Consider the following 16852-nt stretch of genomic DNA (forward strand, 5'->3'; position numbering starts at 1 on the left):
CATAAGAAATCTGGGTCAGAAAGCACAAAGTGTACAGCTAGCTACTCCAACAGAACAAACAGCTACAAGCAAAAAAAGCTGCAAAAGGGTCTTTATCAAAACATTTTAAATAATTGCAGTCAATCATGTTAGAAATTCTTAGAACTCCAACAGGTTAAGTTATAGTCTCCTCAGAAGGTTCATACAAGTTAACAGTTTAACAGGTGTTGGGGTTTTTTTAAATACTTTCTCTGTACCTCTCGTTATATCCATTCCTCACATACAAGATCTATTCCCACATCAACTCTGCTGAAAAAAAACAGCTTGCTGCTATGTTTTTAGAGGGGGGATATATGTCAAGTGATTTTTCTGTCCTCACTGGGATAGCTCAGTCAGTAGAGCATGAGATTCTTAATCTCAGGGTTGTGGGTTCCAGCCCTACATTGGGCAAAAGATTCCCGCATTGCAGGGGTTTGGACTAGATGACCCTCGTGGTCCTTTCCAACTCTACAATTTTATGATTCTGTTATTCCTCCCTCCTTACCACAGAGTCAGTAACTATGTTCTTGAAATAGCTCAAGAGAGAGAGAGAAGGGCTGTTGAACCATGGTTCTCAACTATATGCTATTACACATTCAAACCACATGAGGTTGCATTCTTCCTTCATATGATATGTTGTTGTTGTTGTTCAATCATTCAGTCGTGTCCGACTCTTCGTGACCCCATGGGCCAATAGCACGCCAGGCACGCCTATCTTTCACTGCCTCCCACAGTTTGGCCAAACTCATGCCAGTCCAACCATCTCATCCTCTGTTGTCCCCTTCTCCTTGTGCCCTCCATCTTTCCCAACATCAGGGTCTTTTCTAGGGAGTCTTCTCTTCTCTTCTCTTCTCTTCTCTTCTCATGGGGTGGCCAAAGTATGCTATATGATATAGAACTATCAATTCATATGCTACAGAACTATCAATTCATATGCTACAGAACTATCAATTGCTACAAGATATGATGGCTATATGTCAGCTCCAGGATCAGAGCCGAGTGTGTCTGCATATAAGTTCCTGCAGAACAACTGTGGGGCTTCCAATAGACATCTGGTTGACCACTCTGGGAAACAGGATGTTGAACAAGACAAGGTACAATGGTAACTCGGGTTACAAACACCTCAGGTTACAAACACTTCGGGTTACAGACTCTGCTAACCCAGAAGTAGTACCTTGGGTTAAGAACTTTATCTCAGGATGAGAACAGAAATAGTGTGCCGGCAGCAGGAGGCCCCATTAGCTAAAGTGGTACCTCAGGTTAAGAGTTTCAGGTTAAGAACGGACCTCCGGAACGAATTAAGTTCGTAACCATAGGTACCATTGTATTCTTATGCTTTCACGATTCAAGTCAATATAAGGGTCTGGTGACTTCTGTTTCAGTTTATCTGAAGAAGTATGCATGCACACGAAAGCTCATACCAATAACAAGCTTAGTTGGTCTCCAAGGTGCTACTGGAAGGATTTTTATTTTATTAGGTTTTGCCTATATGTATGTCTGCTTGTGTGCATGCACATGTTCTCATGAGTGTGGAGTGTTCACATCCATTTCAGGGCACATACACGATCAGCGTGCAGCCCCCAGAGGGTTGGCCAAAGATGAATGTGGCTCTCGGGCAAAAGAAAGTGTAGTGAGATGACTTTGATGAGAATTTGCTAGTGGTTTCCTCTGCTACATTTTTGGCCAGTCTACTGTTTTGATGGGACTGCAGGACCTTCTCCATGCATACAGTTTGCATGCGTAAAGTCCCAGATTCAATTAGTGACACCTCCATTATTTAATAAAAAGACTCAAATAGCAGGTGTTGGGAAAGGCTTCTGCTTAAGACTTTTACAAGCTGATGTCTGAAGAAGTAAGAAAGGTGAGCATCATTAGCTCAAAACAGCCAGGCAGGCATAACTCCAAAGCCTGGCAAACTTAATTATGTCTCCTCCCCCATTCCAAACAGTAACTTTCTGCTTCATAATTGTCAACTGCTTCAGGGCCACCCTTAGAAGCATTAAAAGGAGTGCTATAGGCCATCTAATGCAACCCCTTGCCCTCTGCAGGAAATCCAAAGCTAGAGAATTCCCAACAGATGGCTACCCGGCCTCTGCTTGAAGAACTACTGCAAGGGAGAACAACTACTATCTCATGTAATTAGTTCCATTATTTAACTGCTCACCATTAAGAAGTTTCTCCAAATGTCCATTATTGAATTTCAGTCTTGAACTGCAGTCCTGACCCCTCAATCAACTACTTAGGCAAGGCTGCACATAGTTCTCTTTATCAGAGAAGACAAAATAGGAGTTGGGCAGTTCTGCCTTCACTGGATAAACTCTCTCCAAACCATTTGGCTGCATTTTTTGAATGTGTTGTGGATTTTCCTGCAAGGTTGATTGAGCGGAGGGGCTTTAAGCATCACAGACAAATGGGAAATGAAACATTGTGGTGAAAATATAACAAGAAGGCTTAGGGGGAAATAAGTGGATGTGAAGGAGGAAATGCTATATTAATGCTTCTTTTTATATTAGTTTTCAGAGTTGGGTGTGGGATTGCTTCCTATATGTGAGGATCAAATATTTTAGCTTTTTAATTATTATTGTTTTTCCACCCCAGATATAGCCATTATTTGAATTAGACATATTCAATTATGAAGTTATTTCACAGCCAGCAACTAATTTACAAACTTTCTTGCATAATATTGTTCATTTATTTCCAAATACAGTTATTAAGCAGAATCAAGCACCCAGTGGTTTCTTTGTACCTCTTTACCTGTTCAGTTTTTTTTTTTTTTTAAGAAAATGCCTCTCAAAGCTCAATATATTCAAAATATGGTATTCGGCCTTTGGCAACTTCCACGTTCCAAATGATCTTTAACCAGCATCAACCAAGCACTTTACATTGCCCTATTTCTGAGGTTTTGTTTTTTCACTCACACTATCATGCAAAAAGCAATCGAAAATCCATCTGAATTTCCAGTCTAAGTTTGAAAACACAATTTCAAGACTGCTTCCTGTTCTGTTAGATTAATCATTCAAACTACAGTACAAGGTTCTAGACAACAATACAGAACAAGCACTGCCAGGTTACATGGCAAACAATTTCAGTTCCCAGTCAGATTATTCTTACATCATTGTTTATAGCTGAAGTAAAGAAGCCCAGAATATAAGGTCTAGTATGACCAAAGTTTTGACAGTTCAGTGTTTACTGTTAAAGAAATGCTCTCAACTTCCATGTTTCCAAGATTTGATCAAACAGAGATCTCAACAGATAACTTGATCAAAAACTTTTAGAAATCTTTTAAGGTACTGTTCTGTAAAACTTGAGAGGCTTTTTTTTAAAAAAGTGACATTAGTGGCATTAAAATTTAAGGTCTCTGTTATTGAAGCTATTTCCAGGTTACCTTGCAAAACAGATTCTTTCAGTTCAAGCCCCAATGACTCCAACAATAGTTAAAACACGAATTTAAGATTTCTCAAGAATTCTGCAAAGAAAAGCACTTGAGCAAGGCATTGACACTAATCAAAATTTACACATAAGCACAATCCAGCCAAAATTAGGAGTTTCATATCTCAATGATTTCAGTTATATTTATTTCAAAAAGAGTTAACATACATTACAGTGGTGTCCAAACTTTTTTCAAAGAGGGCCAGATCTGATGAACTGAAGGGCAGTGAGGGCCAACCAAAAGTTGTTGACTTTTTTAGGATTGAAGTTGTTGAACTTTTTTATGATTTTACCCCAAAGTTGCTGAGCTTTTTTTAGGGTTCAAATTGTTGGGCGTTTATTTTTAGGTTAAGGTTGTTGAGGTTTTTTTAGGATTTCACCTCAGGAAATAATATGCTACAGGGGCTGGATTAAACCGTCTGGCGGGCCGGATTAGGCCCCCAATATGGACTTTGGACATGCCTGACATACAAGCTTAACTCTTAAATCAATTGGGCTTTGGCTGGATTGCATCTTGTTTCATTTCCGGTTAGCAAATGTGTCAGTACATACAGCCAACACAACTATATAGTAATCTTGAGTGTGTTAGTGCGTGAACACACCCAACCAATAAAAGCTGCCCTGGTTTACATGACACCTTAATTCAAAATATGGTTTATTATGACAATGCGAAAGTGCAGGCTCCTGGAGAAGTTCCCAGTTCCTGTACCAAAGTTTGGCTTAGTGGGTTGTCTGAACCCAGGGCTTGTGGTTAGTAAGTAAAGAGGTGAACCACAAGCCTGGGTTTGGACAACATGCTAAAGCATTGGGGTGGTGGGGAAGACTGCTGCAAGCAATATGTTGTGTAAATTAAGCCACATGACATCCGATTCACTTTAGCTCTTTATTCAGCTACCTGGAGTGTATATCTGATCTCATGAGAGCCAGAAAGTCCTCTCAACTTCATACAGAGTGCAGCAGTAGTTATACATTGATTATGAATCAAGGCAATCAAGAGTCATGTGGCTTGATTTCTACAAGTCTTAAATAAAAAACAAGTGTAATTCTGATCCACATCAAATCTTATCTGCTCCACTAGCCTTAAGAGAAAAATTATGTTGTATATGTAGTTGCATATACAACTACAATAGCTGCCGTCCAACAAATAAAGGTCTGGGTTTTTAGAACATTTCATTATGCATATACTTATGTATTATAGTGCACAATAATTCAAAGAATTGTAGAGTTGGAAGGGCTCACAAGGATCATCTAGTCCAACCCCCTGCAATGCAGGAATCTTTCACCCAAGGTAGAGATGGAAGCTATGACCCCGGGATTAAGAGTCTCATACTCTAGCGATTGAGCTATCCCAGCTTGCTCTTCAGGAAAGACAAGATGAAAAATACAAATGCAAGAAAAAAATCACCATCAGATTAAAAAGAATCTATGACAACCAAGATGAACCATAAAAGTTCATGTTGCTTCAGGGCAGAGGATTTAATGACATATGGTCTGAATGACATGTGGTCTGTCTGTCTCTCCTCTCTCTCTTTAAAAAATCTACTTCTAAAACCAACTGAGCAATCATATACTTTTTATTCACACATTTTACAGACTTTGTTCTCTCAGGGCCAAGCACAAAAGGAATAACCTGCAGGCAGGGCATGCTTTCGTCCCACTTACCAAAGCGCGCTCACCACAGGGGGAAAACTGTAAGCAGAAAAGGGCAATGTCACTTCTATATGGCATTAGGAAGGTCAAAATACAGATAGCAGTAGCTACATGGTTTTGAACAATTAGATGTCTCAAGAAGGCTACAAAAAAGCAGTTCCAGTCACAGCCTTCTTAAACAGTAAGCCTTGAAAAATAAGAGCAATATTCCTGCATCTCATTTATTACTTTGTCACAGCCATAGGACAATTGTGATTCCAGAGCTGTACTCATTTCTCATAGGTTCAATGGCTGAGATCATGATTCTAAATAGACAAACCGCTGATGTTAGTGCAACTTACTTCCAAAACATGTTTTAAGACTGCAACATTTGTGCTTTAGGTTTACCATCCCACACATATACTAGTGTCAAGGAACGGCTGGAGAAATATCCTACTATTTACTCATTTGGAAAGAAAATTTCTTGTCCCTAGCAAGACGCTGACCTTTCACAATTATTTGTTGGCTTTTCATTAATGTTAGTGCAGCTAGCTCTAATGGAGGTAACTTGCTGAAGTTTCAAAGTACAAACCATATTGCCAGATTTAAGCAAAATTACCAGTGCAGTCCTTTCCACTAATAAAAAGGTATTCAATGCTTATATGAAGCTTTTAAAAAGTTCCAACACACTTAATGAAAGGCAAAGATGAAAAGTTACAATGCCAACAGAAATATTCCATGTAAAATCTGTAGAAACAAATGGAACTGTAGAACATACTTTATGACTACTACAGAGATACAGTGTAATCAAACAATGAACAACAACAGAACATTTCAAGGGAATATGCTGGTTTATTGAAGATTAATCAATAATACAACATACACAGGGATACGTTCCAGGGATCGCACATAAAGCCAAAATTGTGTTTAGTCAAAACACACTGGGTACAATGATGGGTAGGATGGCCAAACTCGTTTCTCCCACTTTTTTAAGTTTTTGGCCAAATGTGTACAGCTGAATGTGCAAATGTTAAATGTGCATAAGTTGCAGGCTTACTGTACTATGTTCCTTTTTGGCAACTTTGCTAGCTATGTTTGGTCTGGAAATGCAAGTTCTCAAACACCGAATACTTGTTTAAGTCCTGTAAAAAAAAAGGACACCACTCTATGTTTGATAGCATCTACAGCAGGGGTCAGCGAACTTTTTCAGCCGTGGGCTGGTCCACCGTCCCTCAGACCATGTGGTGGGCCAGACTATTTTTTGGGGGAGGGGAAATGAACAAATTCCTATGCCCCACAAATAACCCAGAGATGCATTTGAAATAAAAGCACACATTCTACTCATGTAAAAACAGAGCCATGAAGAAAAGTCCTTTGCCAGTTAATCCAGGGGTCAGCAAACTTTTTCAGCAGGGGGCCAGTCCACTGTCCCTCAGACCTTGGGGGGGGACAGACTATATTTTTTGGGGGGGGGGAAATGAACAAATTCCTATGCCCCACAAATAACCCAGAGGTGCATTTCAAATAAAAGCACACATTCTACTCATGTAAAAACATGCTGATTCCCGGACCATCCGCAGGCCGGATTGAGAAGGCGATTGGGCTGCATCTGGCCCACGGGCCTTAGGTTGCCTACCCCTGATCTACAGGGCCATCCATGCCACAGTTCATTATGTTAGTTAGAAGGAGACAAAGGCTAGCCAGATATCAGTCTAGGCAAGTTCAGGCATAGACTTCCCAAGACTGTCCCTGGAGAAGCTAAAATTACGTAGGTCTTAGACCTCATGAATTTCTCCCTTTCTCCTCCCAGGGTTTTTTTTAAAAAGCAGATTTCCCACAAATTCCCTGACAGAAACTTTTTAAAAAGCCAAATGAACACAAAGTGTGTTTTCTCCTTGCTTACATCCTATTTTAGTGGTCATTTCTCCATAGCTGTTATTATCTACTATACAGTAACTAACAGGTGAATCCAATGTCCTTGCAACAATATAAATCCTAACTCAGTGACAATTACACCAGTGCAAAGGTCACTGGATTATTCTGAAAGTTATTATCTATTCCTGCTGCCTCATCAAACTCATGCTGCTATAACTGGTAGCTGTCAGTTTTCACCAAGACTGGAGGTTAAGCAGAACTAAGCTGGTGGCTTAAAGTAGTCCAGGTTGCGCTGCAGTCAATAGAGACTGTATGGCAGATTTTCAGTACTGCCTTCTGTTAGCTCACAGAGGAAACAAGGCAACTCCTGACACCATATGGTATTAAGTGTTTGGTTATTTGTGGCCTCAGGGGTGTGGGGCATATATATGGGTTAAAAAAGAAAAAGAAAAGCAGGGTAGCTGCTGCCACCTCTGTTGCTGCTAAAAACATCCCAGTAGAGTGCCAGACACAGACCATGGTTTGTGCTTGTCCTAGCTATCAAGGAACTCTGAAAACTGTCTCCAGCACTTACAGTTCTCTGCCCCAAGTGTCTTCTGGCTCAGTCCTTCAGCCCTGGTTCTGCTAGGTTCATACAGTAATGTTTCACTGTTAGTTCTCTCTCAGTTTAGAAAAATATAACTGGATAGGCCCCTGGCCCCAACTCTTTCTTCAGTGCTTGCAGGGTTCTCATCCTTCCTTCTCCAACCCAGTTTCTCTCAATTTACAGTAGCTGTAGCTAAAGGTTAGAGACTCTTAGACTGACAGGAAGTAGGCCCAACAAACTGAACTAGATTGGCCAAGGTGCACAAGGCCTCTAGAAAAACAAAAATACACCAAGATATGATTTTATATTTTGAACCTTTTCAGATATTTCCAGGTCTACCTGAAAACATCTTTGAATGAAACAAATTACTGATACTTGCCCTTGCATACATTTTAAAAAACATTCTGCAAGAATAAACTCTGCACAAGTTGCTCCTTCAGCCAGGTGATCCAGTGGAGTCAAATCAAAGTCAGAGTCAGACTGGCAGCCATGTTCAGCAAGCTCTGCAATTGGCAAGATTGTCTGCTCAGTTCCCTCAGCCAGAGTACTGTATTTTGTACTGTATCTTCAAATTATGAATATTTAGTTACAGACAATGAGTTGGAGGATCCATGCTTAGTCATGGGTCAATTAAAGAATGATTGTGGCTGCAACCCTATACTCACTTACCTCAAAGTAAACCCCACTGAAGTAGCACTTACTTCTGGGTAAACATGAATACACCTGTGCTGTCATTTTGGTTCTAACCCAGTATGCTTCATATTCACCTCCTAAAAATAAATAGCTCTGTTAAATAACTAGTAGTTCTTCCCTCTAGAAAGTTACGTGCCCTTAGTTGTTTCTGTACAGGAAAACTTGTATTTCTGTTCCAGACTATTAATAAAAGGAAAGGAGAGAGGAAGAGGAAAGATGAGATTTACTAGGTTTTAAGAACAGCCTAGGGAACTCAGAAGTCTGTAATAAATATAAGAAGTTATGTGTGACATCTAAGCAGTTTAACAAGAATATACATAGTGAGAGACTGAAGTCTCTTCTAGTTAACATTCCAAAAGCACTGTTGCTTCACTCATACAATGACCAAAGTTACCCTTTAACTAAGATATATATATATCTTATATATCTTAGTTGGACTGGATGGCCCTGGGGTTGGACTGGATGGCCCTTGTGGTCTCTTCCAACTCTATGATTCTATGATTCTATGATATATATATCAGGGAAACACAAATTCTATTTTATATAAAGTATAGATGCCTAGATATTGTAAATTTACTGAACAAAATTTATGTACCACTCAATTGTAAATAAAACCTCTAAGCTGTTGACAAAGAATGCTCTATTTTCCCTGTTAATTAACACATTCTAGTGATTGGCAAAGCAATCCAAACCCTAGCTGATCAGCATTGGGAAATGACCCAGCAGCATATCCACTGCCACATCTGCAGCCCGGTCCCTTATGCCAGTCAGGGCACAATGCAAAGGGGGAGAGCATCCTGAAGCTGGTATAACAACTGGGGTCAGATCGGGCCTGATGTCATCAAGTGGAAATGGAGATGGGCCCAAAACACAGAAATGGAGATGGAACTGGCATAGAATCACCCACTGAAACAAAAGAAATCAGCTGAGTGCTACAGTTTGTCTGGTGGCTTAAAAAAAGTATTATCTTAAGTTAGCAATGTTTTATTGGAGAGATTCACAAGTTCATTAAAATTTGGCCTTTCAGAATGCAGTAAGAAAAGTTGTTGAAATAATTTTAAGACACAATAGGCTTGAATGCTAGCATTCAGGGGTATAAACTTGAATGAAATATGGGGGGCAGGTAAGGCCTGCCCCATATAATCAATCACAAGACATCACACACACACACACACACAAACACACACACACCATTTGAATGGCAATGCCCATAAACTTTGGGGAGCCCAGGCCCCCTCAAATATTTTATTGGGGGGCCAAAGGGACCTAGGCCCCTAGGATTTGGCTCCTATGCTAACATCTATGCTGCTCACCAAATTTGTCTTTTCAGCATCCCTTGCACCTAAATATATACTCTAAGGTTGGGAAACTCACTGAAACAAAATTGCTACAGAAGGACTGTAGCCATTAAGCAAGATCAGCAAAAAATGTTATTTTTTGTATGCGTAGAAATGCCTTCTGCTTGTGCAAAAAGAGCAGAAGTATCCAACCCTAAAAAGAAGTAAACTAAAATGGAAAAGTGCTTATTTCACAGTAGTTGAATTGGATTTTAATTATTTCTAATCTGAATTGATTATAGGTAATGAACGGGGACTGTTTTAAAAAGTTTAATGCAGAGCTTTATTTTGCATGAATATTCATCAGTATTTGTGATATAAAAAACAAAACCTAGACCTCTGTTACCAAAATTTGTCTGTGTTCTCCCAATTAACTAAAACCCTCAAATCTGATATACCTATATAACCCAAGACACCTTGATTACTAGGAAAATCTAAAAATGAAAAATTCATATACATCCCTCAATAAAAGATAACTTAGAGGTTAGTCAAAAGCAAAGTTTCTCATACACATAACTTAATGTAATGAAAGTGTATCTATTGCCTAGATTTCTAAATTTTGGCCAGCTTCATCTGGATAGCTCCATCCTAGCTCCACTCTACCCCAAACCAAAGTCCATATAAAGTAGTCTGCTTAACCAATGAACAGTACACATATGCCATTTCTTTGAATATTCCTTCCGTCCCAGCCAGAAGGGGGCCAATTACAGAGTTTCACTTAATCAAGCCTTGTCAAGAATGGCTGTAGATTCTGGCTCTATGCTCTCATTGCCTCCATTTTCCACAGATACCACTACTGATTTAGAATCACCCAGTGACGCCCTCATTGCTGAATTACACCATATCCACTTGACAACCCCACCCACAACTCCCCTCTTATTGCATTATCAAACACACAAGATACCTCTTCCTTCAACTGCTGTGCACTGTAACTGTTTAGTAAAGTAGGGATGTTTTGCCCAATGGGTGAAGTATGGATGGGAAAATGGATGGCTGAGAAATGTGTTACTGCTCCTTAAAACAGTTACAGTTCCAAGACAGAGCAAAGTTATGGAGGTGGGGGTGGTGGGAGATGTGATAAGGCAATAATGGATACAGCAGAACAGTGGTAGGAAAAGGTTAATAAACTCTTGGCCACAATGAATTTTGAGAGCCTTTGATAGAGAAACAGGGGGCAATGTGGAAATGCTGGGCTATTGCAAAGAGTTGGTGAAGAACTCTGAGATTTCCTCACTCTTACAGCTGGCCAGTGGTAAGGGAAATAATAACACAGTGAGGAAATGCCAGTCACAGGGTGCCACAAGGAGTTCAGAATATTGGTCAGGCTATGAGGAGTCAGTGAGAAATAAGACAAACTTTGCTTGATCATCTATCTGTGAAGCAACTTGAAAATTAATTGTGGATTTGTTTGTTTTTTAAAGTATGATTTAATAACCAGTGACTGACTCATAGTCACCTGGTAAATTTCTGAAATATGGGTCTGAAATAGCTGGTCTCTCCTGCCCTAGCCAAACATTAACCATTACACCACACTGGCTTTCAAAAGTGTTGCTAACCACATACATAAGCACATCTAGTTTATCCAAATTAACTATAACTTTGATATTTAGGCTATTTTGCAAACTACAGCAGACCAGCAATTCTAGTAGCTTTATCACAGTTTGACAGTAATTTGCTTAAAGATTTAGGGAATAAGAGCAAAAGAAGTGGGGGTAAGAAAGTAAAATTTATAACATATAATGTTAAGCTAACAAAGTAGTGGCAAATTACAAATCCCTCTCTTATCATGTTTGAGAAAATTATGACTGAGAGGAAATCATTGTTATAGCACTGAGCAGTGTTTTGTAACTAGCCAAGTAAGAAATCAGAGGACCTTCCATATGAGAAAAAGCTCAAGCACTTCAAGCTTTTTAGCTTAACAAAAAAGATACAAGGGATGACATGAGTTTATAAATTTACAGAGAATTCTCCCAATCTCAGGGTCACCAAATCAAATTGATGGGCAAAAGGAAAGATACTACAAATGGAAGCACTTCAAACAACAACAACAACAACAACAACAACAACAACAACAACATTACTGTAGTTATTAAATTCACCACCACCACCACAAATTATTGTAGTTATGGAATTCACTACCTAGATGTTGTGCCACTAGCTTAGAAGGGTTTAAAAGTGGCTAAGAAACCCATGAAGGATAGGTCTAAACAGAAACTAAGTTATGGGACAGTATGCCATTAAGAACAAATTTCTCTTCAGCGACATCAGGGGAGGACTACTGCTTTCATGCCCTGGTTTTCCATAAGCATTTTGTAAGTCATAGTGAAAAACAGGATGCTGGATTAGATGGACTTTGGTTCCATTTTCAAATAAGTGATAAATAATATATACTAGTCACTTGCTATAAAACCATTACATTTATTATTTCAATTCATCTTTTAATGCTTCCTCTTCAATGAGTCCAAAAAATAACACTATGCCAAAAATAATTAGTGCTGGGTAAAATAACTGAAGTTGACAAAGATGCAATTTCAATCTTCATATACAAGCATTTGTATTCTAGGTGCTTTTGTATGAAATCTTTAAATTTCATAATTGCAGCACTTTTAAGTACTAATAGACAATATGAACAATCTTAAACCATACATTCTATCCCTAAATCTTCCCCCAAACCTTTATAAATGACAGCCCAGATATGAAGGATTTTCTTGCCACATATGAACTACATAGCATACATCCAGCTACCTCATCAATTTAGCAGCTGGTCATAGTTCTGCTCATTTCGCTCTGAAGGTGAGTGAGGCTTACAGATTACTGACAAGGGGAGGGGGCTACAGATAATACCTATGTTTATAGCACCCCACTCACATTTTAAGAATTAATAGTTAATTCATCAAGACCACTGAAATAAAGATTTCTTCCTATTGCCTATCTTTGACACCAATAAATTAGCACCCAACACACTTCTCTAGACACCACAGTACTGCAGATAAAACTATAATTTGCATGGTATTTGGGTAAAGATGCTGGCAGTTTCCTTTTAGTCGTTGGAAGCATGCCTCCATTGAGAAAATGTAACTGTCTTTCAGTATAAATGTGCAGACACAATAATGAAGTTCAGGGAACTTTAAATGGAATCAATTCAAGTTTTGTTAGGCTCCTATCTTTTATCAACATCCTCTTGCTACATCAACAATACACCACATATTAGGTATGTCTGGAATTTAGTTTACAGCAATCACGATATGTAAATGAAATGTAAATGATAGAGGATTACGTTAATCACTGTAGGACTAATGTTTTGAAATATTTAGCTAAATAAATGACTGCAGTTGAAGGAGGAAGTCAAACATGACTGAAAAGAAAGATCAAAGATTTCAACATACCAAAGCCATGCCCACTTATTTTTAAGCAAAATTATTAAGAGTCCATCACTACAATTACATATTAAATGAGGGGATAGAGTAGTAGAAGTGTGAAGCACCATCCACCACAATTTGTTTAGATGAACTTATTTGGTGCCCAACAACAACCTCTGACATCACGTCATGGGGAAGTGACATAAGCACTATGGTAAAACAATTGCTTTATGTGCAGAAGGTCACAGGTTCAATCCCCAGCATCTCCAGGTACAGCTGAGATGGAATCCTGTCTGAAATCTACTGCCCATCAGTGTAGACAAAACTGAGCTAGATGGACCAAGTCTGACTTAGTGTAAGGCAGTTTCCTATGTTCTGTAATGGTCATTTATGTCTATGTGTGTGCATGTGTTGATTGGGTCATCCATATAACCTTTATGATCTCAAGCTGCTTTCCCTCCTTTTATATGAAAAAAAAACCTGTTAGTATACCATGATATGAATTTCCCTGTTTTATTTCACATATCTGTACTAAATTACTCTTACCCAAGCCTGAAAATATGTAGGTTTCAAAAACTGTTTTAACAATTGCTTTACATTTCCTCATATGATAAAAGCAATGAGATTTTATAAGGCAGGAGCTCTCTGAGTGTGATGTAACCTTGGTTATGACACTTCCTTCCACTGCAACTAACAGAGAAAGACTATCACCTGCATTCCAACCATTCATTGGCTGAAGCTATGGAAATGTAAACTACTAAAGTTCCAAGCTTCAAAGAGAAAGCCTAGAAGCAATCACTTCATTGTAGAATTTGAACTTCTAATTTCAATATCAGCTTGTGCAATGAGAGTAATATTTGAATTAGTATTCTGTTTCAAAGGTTCTTTCTATGTCCTTTCTGAAAAAAATTCCTATATTTTACAGTCTGGCTATCCAATTAAGTATACTTGATGTGCATCTCTGCAGAATTACAAAAGCTGCAAACCCACCCACCCACCCCCCCCAAAAAAACTGCTTCAAAAACCAGAAAGCGTTTTTAAGTTTGAGAACCAGGAAGTGCAACAGATTTAAAAAAAGGCAATTTGTTGTTCTCATACCATTGACCAAATTGACCACCAACCTATTTATTAAGATACACAGTCCATACTGAAAGCTCAGAGCCTTCAGCAGAAGTCAACAAAACAGTTGAAGTCAACAAAACAGAATTAATGTTTGTTCCAAAACTAGATTTTACTGATGATGATGTATTAGCAAACCCATATGGCATTCAGTCCACATTAAGTACATATAAGTTCCAATGATTTCAATGGAAGTTAAATTTAAACTTTCCCAACGTTATCAGTGTTTGTCCACTATGAAACAAATCCCATTTATGTCAATGAGAATTACCGTACTCCCAGGTAAGAGTGTACCAGACTGCAGCCTAAAAGGTTCTTTTTCTTGACTGGATCATAGCTACAGCTTTTAGTGATTATTTTATTGTTGTTTTATTACGAAGACATTTTTAAAAATGCTTTGAAACAGATATCAGAAGGAAATCAATCAGAGCCAAGAATCTGCTTCAAGCCCAAAAGAAAAGCATCAAATAAAAGGATTAGCACATGAGAATCAACAATATGCTTTCTATTGTTTGTGATTTCCCTTCCCCAATATTTTGCCATAGTTACTTGGAGCAAAATGCTTTATTAAGCTACAGATGAACGTTATTAAAGTAGTGCCTTTGTCACAAATTACTGTTTTCCTGTTATGCAGAGCCAAAAACGACCATCTTAATGCCAAGCATAGACTGTGGCCCTGAAAGCTTAATTAGACACATATATCTGAAGAAGTGTGCATGCTCACGAAAGCTCATACCAAGAACTAACTTAGTTGGTCTCTAAGGTGCTACTGGAAGGAATTTTGTTTAGACACATATACAGAGCATGAATGGCAGATTAGGGCTCAGAAACAATAACTGTTTATCTTTAAATGGCATGACATATATAGTTAGGACATATGACAAAATTTACTCATGCATAAGAAAAAACACATATGCAGAACATAAAGGAACAATCAAGTTAACTTTATCTCCATTTCAAAATAATTCACAGATGCAGACTTGTTTGTTCTTAGTATACATGTAGGTAGTCCCCTCTCAAATCTATATTCTTCCCTGCTTTTGTCCCCATTTCAAAACAGTCCAGATAGGTTACTGGCATGACACTTTACTGAAATAGGGTGTCCAATATCAATTCAAAAATGGGCCTGGCATAAGAAGTGCTGGAGTGTAAAGAACTCTTGCCCCCAAGATACAATGTCTAATGATGGCCTTCTGGAACTGTTAAAGAATACAGTATTAACCCATTTCAGCCAAGTACTAAAAAAGAATGAAGGGAAGTTGAAAGAAAATGGCAGGATTTAAAACTAGCTTTAAGTGCAGACAAAAAAGTAGTTTCATTTCATGTTGTATCCTATTTTCCCCCATGCTAGAATCTAAAACATTTTAAAAAGTCAAATACAGTAATGAAACTGATAATTCACTCTAGTACAACAGAGATGGGTCTCACTCTCACATCTATCTTGCTCCAAAAGGGCACCTCAGTTCCCCACTATAATTCTGAAAGCAAAGTCAACGTGAACTTACCATATCAGATGGAACACTGCTAGACATCTTGATATTACCCTGATGGTTTCAGAAAGTACAGAATAATATTTCTTTTTTTTAGAAAAAAGAAAGCCAGCCAAGACGATCTTCCAGGTAACCAATCTTTGGTGTGCGTCTGTTAAGTTCTGAGATTTATTTTCGCCTAAACTACGGCAAGGAAACTGTGGATAGAGGGGATCAAAATCCAAAGAGGAACTGGTGTTGAAAGGCTCGGTCGGAAACACCAGGGAAACCAGAGATGGCAGCAGATCCTTGTCGTCAGCAGCACAAACACCAACACCAGCGGTGCCAGGTAGACCAGAAAGAAATACACAAGGGCATGAATTGTGTACAGGCTTTTTCTCTCTTCCCCCTCTCGCTCTTCCTCTCCAGCCTAGACCAATAATGAATGACGAGGATGATTCAGAGGATAGTTCTGCGCCCGAGTCACCTCCTCATTAAAACGAGCGACAGGCAGGCAGGCAGGCAGGCAGGCACTCCGAGCAGAGAGAGAAGTAAGGCGACCTTCCTCTTTCCCTGGAGCAGAAGTTGTTGGGGGGTGTTGCTGGGGTTTTTTTTCCGTTTCCACCCACCGATTCTCTCCAAGTGAAGGAAGGCTGAGGGAGAGACTGGGGCGGGTTCTTCTCGGTCCTCTCGGTTCCCTTTAGACGTTTGTTCTTTTTTGCAAAAAATAAACAAACAACCAGAACAAAACACACGAACGGGGAAGGAGGGCGAAGGTGGGGAGAAAGGAGGGGGGCGTCAAAAGAAACGACACTCTCCCCCCTCAAACTGCAGCGGCGGCGGCAGCAGCTCAAGGGGGGATTTAAACTGCAGTCGCCTCTTCCAGCAGCAGCAGCGGCGGCACTCGCCGCCCCCTCCGCCTCTCCTTCCTCAGGTCTCTGTTCTCCTCATCGCCGCCGCCGCCGCTCCTCTCTCGCTAGACCCTTCGCCGCCTCTTCCTCGCCGTCCTCCAGGGGCTCCCTCGGCAGCAGGCGGTTAACGGAAACCCCCCTCAGCTGACGCGGCGGGGCTGCTCGCCCTTCTCTTTCCTCCCTCGGAAGCCGGCGCTTCTGAGGAAAAGAGGGGCGAAGAGCGAAATAGTTCGGCTTCTCTTTTCCACCCCTCCCCGCCCCTCAGAGAGAGCCGCTCTCGGCTACCCTTCGCCGCCCGCCGCCGCCGCCGCTCCCGCAGCCGCCTCTTGTCATCTTCCTTTCAAACCAACATGGCGTCTGCGCCGAGCTGAGAAAAGGGGACACGGCAGGGGAAAGACGGACCTGGCAGCGCCCCCATCCCCCAGTC

The 16852-nt window shown here is 39.9% G+C and overlaps 1 protein-coding gene across 2 annotated transcripts in view; it reads right to left on the reverse strand.

The window, feature by feature from the left end:
* Window positions 1-16852, reverse strand: part of UBL3 (ubiquitin like 3) — a 41919-nt gene extending 25067 nt beyond the window's left edge. Inside the window, exons 1-2 of one of the 2 annotated variants that reach the window (XM_033146431.1) lie at window positions 15551-16852; window positions 5110-5136 (exon numbers count right to left, since the gene is read on the reverse strand). In XM_033146431.1, the coding sequence (XP_033002322.1) occupies window positions 5110-5136; window positions 15551-15577 (54 nt within the window). In that variant the 5' untranslated portion in view covers window positions 15578-16852. The remainder of the gene's footprint in view (window positions 1-5109; window positions 5137-15550) is intronic. The other variant, XM_033146432.1, reaches the window with a different exon arrangement.

This window comes from Lacerta agilis, chromosome 4 (assembly GCF_009819535.1).
Source record: "Lacerta agilis isolate rLacAgi1 chromosome 4, rLacAgi1.pri, whole genome shotgun sequence".
Lineage (NCBI taxonomy): Eukaryota > Metazoa > Chordata > Lepidosauria > Squamata > Lacertidae > Lacerta > Lacerta agilis.